We start from the raw sequence: 7,488 nt of genomic DNA on the forward strand, positions 1-7,488 counted from the left end.
GGAGCAAGGGCCTTCCTTAGGGCCTTACAAAATTTCTCCTCATCTAGGTGCTTCCACGGGCGCCTAGGTTTAGGCTCTGTTATCCGGGTCCTCGTGTCTAACGTAATGCTGATTAGTAGGTGGTCAGAATCGTGATTAGCATCTTCGTCCACCCTGCAGTAGATTATGCAGTTGACTAGGCTCAGCGTCATCCAGCAGAGGTCTATGGTTGTTTAGCCTAGGCCGTTGTCGAGCGTGATTATACCTGGTTTCAGCACACTTATCATATTATGTTCACCCATAATCTCGATGAGTTCTTCTGACTATGCCTCTTCCCTTATGATATCTAGGCCCCCCCACAGTTGGTGGTGTAGGTTGAAGTTGCCGAGCGCTATTTATTCTCTTATAGCATATTTTACTAGCTGGGCTTGTAAGATCGGTAGCGTAGCAGACTATTCTTCGCCCTGGCCTGGGTTATATATATTATATAGTATCAGTTCATTTTCTGCTTCCCCTCTACCTATAATGATCCGTAGTGTATATAGATCCTATATATATTATTTGACTCGCCAACAGGCCTGGTCTAGCCGCTTGTTGATGAAGAAGCACACCCTCGCTAGGCGCTCCTTCATGCTGCCTGTCGGGTAGCAGAGATGAAAGGTATTCTTTACTTAGTAGTGCGTCGTGTCCTGGAATGGGTTACGCCAGGGTTCCTGGATAGCTAGTATGTCATAGGTTGCTATCTTTGGGTCTCGAAGCAGTATCACTATGACCTGATCCTTTAACTTATGGACGTTATACTGCAGTATTTTTAGTTGGCTTTGTTCTATCATTGATCGCTGTCGCTGTCGAGGTCTATATATAGTGTGTCGCGGCGTGTTACAAGGTTCAGGTCCGTCGCTTCCTGCGCCTTCTAGCTAGGGTTAGGGTTAGACCTTGACGGTCGCTGGCTAGGCTCCTCGTTCTCTTTTCCGTCTGGGGCCATCCTCTTTCGGCCTCTGGTGGGCGCCTGGTTGGCCCTGGGGTCTCGCGCAGACCTTATCCTCTGTAGCAGGGGGCCCTCTACTATTGTCAGCTTGGCTGGTTTCGCTACTAGCGCGACTGCATAGTATTATAGCCTACTAGTATAGGTAATCCTTATCTTAGCTATTTCTTCCTTTCGGACTGGGCATTGGCGGTTCCACGCCTCATATGTGCCTTAGCATGTCCCGCACTTCCTTGAAGCGGTCCGGTCTCCTTTAGATAGGCAGTCCCTAGAGTCATGCTCCAGCGTGCAGTAGCCGCATACTTTTACTGCTTTGCATTAGGTTCCTATATAGCTATATGCCTGGCACTTAAAGCATTGCTTTAGGTGGCAGTGCCTCTCATAGCACTTGCTCTAGTATATCTCCCCCTGCTATACTAGGCCCTCATCGATGATCTTGTTGGCGTCCTCTGGCCTTATAAACTCTATAATGATCGACAATATTGTCTTATCTGGAGTCTTACGGGTGAGCCACCCGACGTACTTGATCTCTGCCTCTGGTATGAAGGGCCTATTATCCTGAAGAATTGCGCCCTTTATTTCGTCTGGCTTCTCCATGTTTATTATGCTAACATATATACCATATACTAAGATATTATAGGTCGGCTTCCGTACTGAAGCCCCGCTGCCGATACGCGGGACCCAGTCCTCTATAAACTTCCTAAGGAGCTGCGTCTTGTGGCCTGTCGTTGTCCTGATACTCAGATCCCCACTCTTTAATTGGTTGGTTGATATTATAATAATACTGGTGATATGCTCATTCTCGCTCTGGGCGATTACGCGGTCAACATATGCTCTCAAGGTTTGTGGGTTTATTGCTCGTAGGCGCTCAATAGTGTGGCTATCTCTGATATTTACTATAATTTCCCGCTGCGTTGGTGCTATAGGGGGTGCCTGCTGTTCCTGCGCCTGCGTGCTGTGGATGCTAGAGACTCATAGGTCCTCCTGTTTGGGGCTGTATTCCTTTCTGCTTGATTTCCCGTGCGATGTCTGCAGTGGCCTTGCTCATCTTTGTCGCCTCTTGGGCTGCTGCTTTAGTCTCCTTGCCGGTGTCTACCAGTTTATGGGCCTCAGCGGTAAGGCTATGGATCTCTTCCTTTATTATTGCCAGCTCCTTAGTGGTGTCTTCGGCCCCTGCTCAGAGCTGTACCTGGATTGCATTGACTGCCTCATGTATATGCGTTAGGTCTGGGGATGTTTATACCTTTGCTACAAAGGTGAGGACTGCGAAGATCATTGATTTTACAGGGTCTAGTTCAACTATATAGCTGGATATGCTATGCGTATATTGCGCTGCCGCCTGAAGATGCTTCACTAGTTAGGTAGCATGCTCTGGTAGCCTGTTTAACCAGGTCTCCCCCTTAGGCCAGGGAAGTGACATGTCTGTTGTTTACGCGCTGGGCTACGCGTCGAACTTGTCAATTTCCCCCCTACGGTATAGAAGAGTACATAGGTGCAATTAAATTCCTTGGTTTCCAAGAATTCGCGTTCTCGCTGTTGTGGTGTTTTTCCGTCTCTCACGTGATATTGGCACGTGCATAGACTGACACTCAGTGTGTTGCAGGAATATCACATGATCTCCCACATGAAAGACTCTTTTCTGTAAAGACAAACCAAAAAATATATAACAACATACAAAATTACTATGAGAACACGTTTTCACAAGAATACGTCTATTTATATTACATTTTCACTTCCTTTTGCTTCCCTGAGCGCTGCACACCAGCAATCTCCAGCACTGCCTAGCTTAGGCTAGCCCCTCAGTGCGACACAGTGCGACAATTAGTCAGGTGCACGTGACCTGTGACAGTAACTTATCTAGCGCTCATCTTGGCTCAGAAAAATATAACATCAATCTTCTTCACCTCAATCAATTTAAGCATTTTCTACTGTCTATCGTTGTAGGCTGAGCTATTCAGCAACTTCCAAAAAGCATAGCACTCAATGCAGCGCTAGTGCAACAAAGGTCCCACCTTCAGGCAAATATTCTTGCATCACGAAGTCAAGTCAACGGGCCATGAGATATGCCGCGAAGTACTGAATTCATCATATCTGCCGGCTCTGGCATCCGATTACTGGAGCACCAAGATCTAGAGATTGGGGCAGTGGACAAAGACCTGAGCCCAGCCGATCACAACCAGGTCGATAAAAACCAGAAGAGCCAGGGTGTAGATGACGACCGGAATGGAGATAAAGACAGCAGAGATAGTCGAAGTCAAAGCACAGATGACCAGAATGAACATGGTCAGATCAAATACTACAGCCAGACGGAGAGTGTAGACAATAACAAGCAATTTATTAGTCTACCAGTTGGAATGAATGGAGTGGCGCCGACACCCTGTGGATTTTGTAAAAATATACGTGAAAAGATTAACACATACTTTGAAAGTCGCAAAGATAGACTTCGAAAATATCAGTCTGTAAACCTAACCCCTGGAGAATTCTTTGGGAACACCACATTTGCCTCCAGTTTGCAGTGGTCATTTAAAGCACTGGCTGACGACGCTGCGAATCTCCTTAATCGCGAACGGGCCCCATTTCACAAGATCAATCTTACATCCCATCTACAAGAACTTTTGGCGAAGTCGAAAATTTCAGAATGCAATTTTCGGAAGTCGATGCTGCAAGAATTATATCCAGGATTCAAGGACATGACACGCAAGGAAAGAAATCCACTCTATCGAAAATTTGAGAGATCCGTTGAACAAGGGAAAGCCCTCTTCTTGATCTCATCGCAAAATCCCGGGATTTTACTGACGATTGCAGGATGTTTATCAAGAGAAGAGTACCTCTACCCTCGATATTTATTAACCAAGGCTAACATTCCATAGGCTACGACATCTATCAAAAGATTGGAAAACTTGTGCCTACCAGTTTCCCTGGTTGAGTTCAGAAATACTCCAATTTTCCAAACAGTATGAGGGAGTGGTACGGAATATCCTTGTATATATGCAGTGTGCGTTTATACCTGGAGGCTCTAAGGGAAGGGCATCTGCAAACCGTGGAGAATGTGGTCATAAAAGACTACGATTGGATTTTCCTCAAGTTCCCAACGAACCGACGACTACGACACTCCCGGAGTGGTTACCTTCCAATGTCTGCGAAGCAGCTGAAAGCGATAGCATCAATTCAACGCCACCAATGATGCAGACCCAACGAGCTCCAGCTTTATCTATTGTACCACTCGCCATCAATGATCTTAATTGTAATGGAGGCCAAAGATTCATCATGGAATACTCCGGACCAACTCCTTCCCTGGCTCTGTCGACCACTGAGTATCTGTTCCATATAATCAAAATATATGTCGGAAATACTTGCCGGAACATGAAATTCAATGACCATGGAACCCTCCTCAATTCAAATGGGTCCGAATTACGGAATGATCTATGTGATAACTTCGACTCTTACTGCTTTACTGCTACCATACTGGCGAGCAGAGCATTGTACGTCGGGTTTCGCGCCACACTTTCCAAGGCCTTTGCCCTTGTCGAGGAAATTCTTCAAGCCGAGCATCCTCGAACCCTAACCTGCTTTCTTGAAGTGCTGATCCACCTCATACAAACCGGGCACTACGATGTGAGCTTAATGCTCCGTGACTATATCAAAAATATGTCCGCAAAAGTCACTAGAAAGGGGAGCCATTGGGGCGAAATATGTCGACTTCTGGGGAAATTAGACTCAGATTCCGTTGACCAGGCTATGGCAAAGGTTTGGGAATGCACTGTTGACAGTTTCGATAGCAATCTCGAACCACTAAGTCGACTCGCTGTATCTATTCGCCTTGATTACATAAAACGCGTGTACGGGGCCACAAATTGTGCTGTAGAAGAACAGCTTCTTCGAAGTCTCCTTGCGAAATTCAAAGGCTCTCCTAAAGTCCCGACTCCACGGGTGATGCTCAACCTGGCGCATAATCTGAACAGACAGGGGCGCTATGTCGAATCGGAGAAGATGGCGCTGGATGTCCTGTCGCTGCTGAAGGGACATGAAATATATACTAAAAGAAATGTCGAGAGAATAGAATGTATGAAAATTATTTCTCACAGTCAATTTTATCAAGGGAAGATCCTGGATGCAGAGAATACTATGCGACTTGCGATATGCATGGTTGAATATTATTTGGGGGAACAACACTCTTGGGTCCTTGAATTCAAGAATGTTCTGGAGGGTTGGCTTCGACAGGCAGGCCGTCGGGAGGAGGCCAATATACTACGGAGAGAGTTACAAGAGTTGACGGGAGAAGATGAAATTGACAAGCGGCTTGACAGAGTATGAGGTCGGCTTTGGTAGAACAACATCAGAGAGACCCGGAACCTAAACAACTAAGTTTAAGGCAGTCTCCATATACTACTTTTTCCCATGAGATATCAACTTCAACTGCCTACATACCAACTGCCTTCATTTTCTTCTCTTGGAGTATCAATCACCACTCCATTTTCCACAAGCACCAGCTCATCAACTCTATTAATAGCATATTCAACTCGCTTCCAGGTCTTCAGGCTCCCGGCCGTGGCATCGAGTTCAAAAACCCGTACTCGTCGGTGATAACGTTCAATGCCGTACTCACAGTATCCCCCGAATCCACTGCAACCTCCATAGCATAGCCAAGGGCCAAGCTGAGGGATTCTGTCACTTTCACCTTGCATCTGAGGTGGTAGGAGAGCACAAAAGTCATTCACATGGTCATGCCCACAGCCTACTGCTAATATACCTGCTTCAACTAAAGCGTCGTAGAAATGGGAATTGAAGCTTGGGCTTTCAGTGGGCTCCCTCCGGTGGCCGTTGCGTATACGAAGACGGCGGTCTCCGAACTCAGGAAGAGGGATGTGTAGGAAAACCAAAGGCAAATAGAAGCGACTCTTATCATTGCCTTTCTCATGTGCGCTTCGTTGCGCTTTGGAAACGCTCAGGAACCAGTTAATTTGACTTTGCTTGATTGGATCATAGTCGGGATTATGTAAAGAGCTCGCTATTTGTCCGTGCGAGTCTAGGAAATATAAAGTTGATAACAGGAGATTTGATGGGGCGGGAGCCAGAATCTGAAGGTAGAAGTTGCCTATGCCGTCGATTTGTTCTGGACCTGACTCGCAGAGACTAAAGGGCAGATCCTGAAGTATTGACATCTGTGCCCTGCCTGGAATCCAGTCAGCTGACTATCAAAGACCCAACTCATAGGATTGTGTTCCTATCTTGCGGAGCAGAGCAGCCTACAAAGTTTTTGAGAGTGGAATAGTCCCAAGTATGTTGTCGACTGCTAGCTCCGTGTATTGGCAACCTGCGAAAGAAGTGACATACGGGTTAATGCATGGATGCCCTCACTATCATGGTTGCCAAAAACAGCTGCGAATGGAATTGAACGCTCGATAAGAGGGGCAACCACCTTGAATAGAGCGGATTGGCTGTCGGGGATATCATGGTGCAATTGATCTCCAGCAAGAATCACAAGGTTCGGTTTCTCGATATCCAAGATATTTCCAATAAACTTTACCGTAAGTGGGTCAGCCTCGGTCTTTGGTAGAGGATTCCCATCGGCATCAATTGCATCGTTACAAACCCCGACACCAGTGACCATGTGTGTGTCAGATATCTGAACAATCTTAAATCTACCATCCTCCCTGACTCTCAAAGCCTCCCGAGCATCTGGTCTCGGCATGACCCTACCACGGCGAACGCTAAGTCTTGCAACCGGTACCTCTGCCCGAGCCTGAAGTTTGAGCGGCAATTCCATCAGAGTCCATTGTGGTCGTGGATCAACAGCGTCCACACCAAAGAGAACGTCTACACCTGTTACAGCATCGTCGATATTTCCAGAGAACTTCTCTCGCAGCACCCAGATTCCACCAGGTCGGCTCTCCCATTGATGATCTGAGCTTGAATTGGGCGGCTTCCGGCCAACCTTAATGTCAACAACCAGCAGGTCCCCAGCCACAAGCTTTGTCTCGTTCACTAGCGCTACATACAACCATGCACTCTGGCAAGAGGTATATAAATAGAGATCTTTCTCGACTCGGTGCCATACGTGCGGGTCTAGTTCACTGGTGGAGAGAGGATGTATAGGAGAGAAGAGGCGTACGGTGAGATCTGTGATAACTTGATGAGCAATAACGGCCGTCGTGTGAGAAGTAGACGACGATGCCATCTTGGAGAAGGAGCGCCCGAAAAATTGAAGAGTACGAGACACTACAGCTGTTGCTGATACAAGCGTTCACGCAAAATTTGACGCTGGCAGAGTTGCAGCGGTAATTTGACTAGCGTCTTTGCAGCCTCAGGCAATTAGGCCATACATAAAGCTTGACACGGACTGAATACCCAGAACGAGTAGGTTGGTACTTGTAGAGGTAAATCGTCCTAGCTTAGCGGCGATTAAGTTTAAGCCTCTTTTGGCCTCACTCTGTTGCAGGAATGTCACATGATCTCCCGCATAAAAGACTCTTTTCTGTAAAGACAAAACCAAAAATATACAACAACATACAAAATCACTATGA

The 7,488-nt window shown here is 46.7% G+C and overlaps 2 protein-coding genes across 3 annotated transcripts; one reads left to right on the forward strand and one right to left on the reverse strand.

The window, feature by feature from the left end:
• The first annotated feature begins 2,639 nt into the window (after nucleotides 1-2,639).
• PV09_09816 (uncharacterized protein) lies at nucleotides 2,640-5,432 on the forward strand. The gene is made up of 2 exons (XM_016363959.1): nucleotides 2,640-3,788; nucleotides 3,835-5,432. The coding sequence occupies exons 1-2, from the start codon at nucleotides 3,028-3,030 to the stop codon at nucleotides 5,276-5,278; spliced, it is 2,205 nt and encodes a 734-aa protein (XP_016208211.1). The 5' UTR covers nucleotides 2,640-3,027; the 3' UTR covers nucleotides 5,279-5,432.
• PV09_09817 lies at nucleotides 5,091-7,207 on the reverse strand (the record flags this gene model as incomplete). 2 transcript variants are annotated; one of them, XM_016363960.1, is made up of 2 exons in its annotated part: nucleotides 5,091-6,137; nucleotides 6,299-7,207. In XM_016363960.1, coding segments are annotated over 2 exons (1,670 nt in total), but the record flags the coding sequence as incomplete, so codon positions are not given. The 2 variants fall into 2 exon arrangements, with proteins under 2 accessions (XP_016208212.1, XP_016208213.1); XM_016363961.1 differs by having other exon boundaries at nucleotides 6,215-7,207.
• Between the last annotated feature and the right edge of the window lie 281 nt (nucleotides 7,208-7,488).

This window comes from Verruconis gallopava, assembly GCF_000836295.1.
Source record: "Verruconis gallopava strain CBS 43764 unplaced genomic scaffold supercont1.217, whole genome shotgun sequence".
NCBI classification, from domain to species: Eukaryota; Fungi; Ascomycota; class Dothideomycetes; order Venturiales; family Sympoventuriaceae; genus Verruconis; species Verruconis gallopava.

Coding starts and splice junctions, on each gene's coding strand:
- PV09_09816 (XM_016363959.1), top strand. CDS start 3,028: ATGCCGCGAAGTACTGAATTCATCATATCTGCCGGCTCTGGCATCCGA. Junction 3,789..3,834: donor GGATGTTTATCAAGAGAAGA/GTACCTCTACCC, acceptor AACATTCCATAG/GCTACGACATCTATCAAAAG.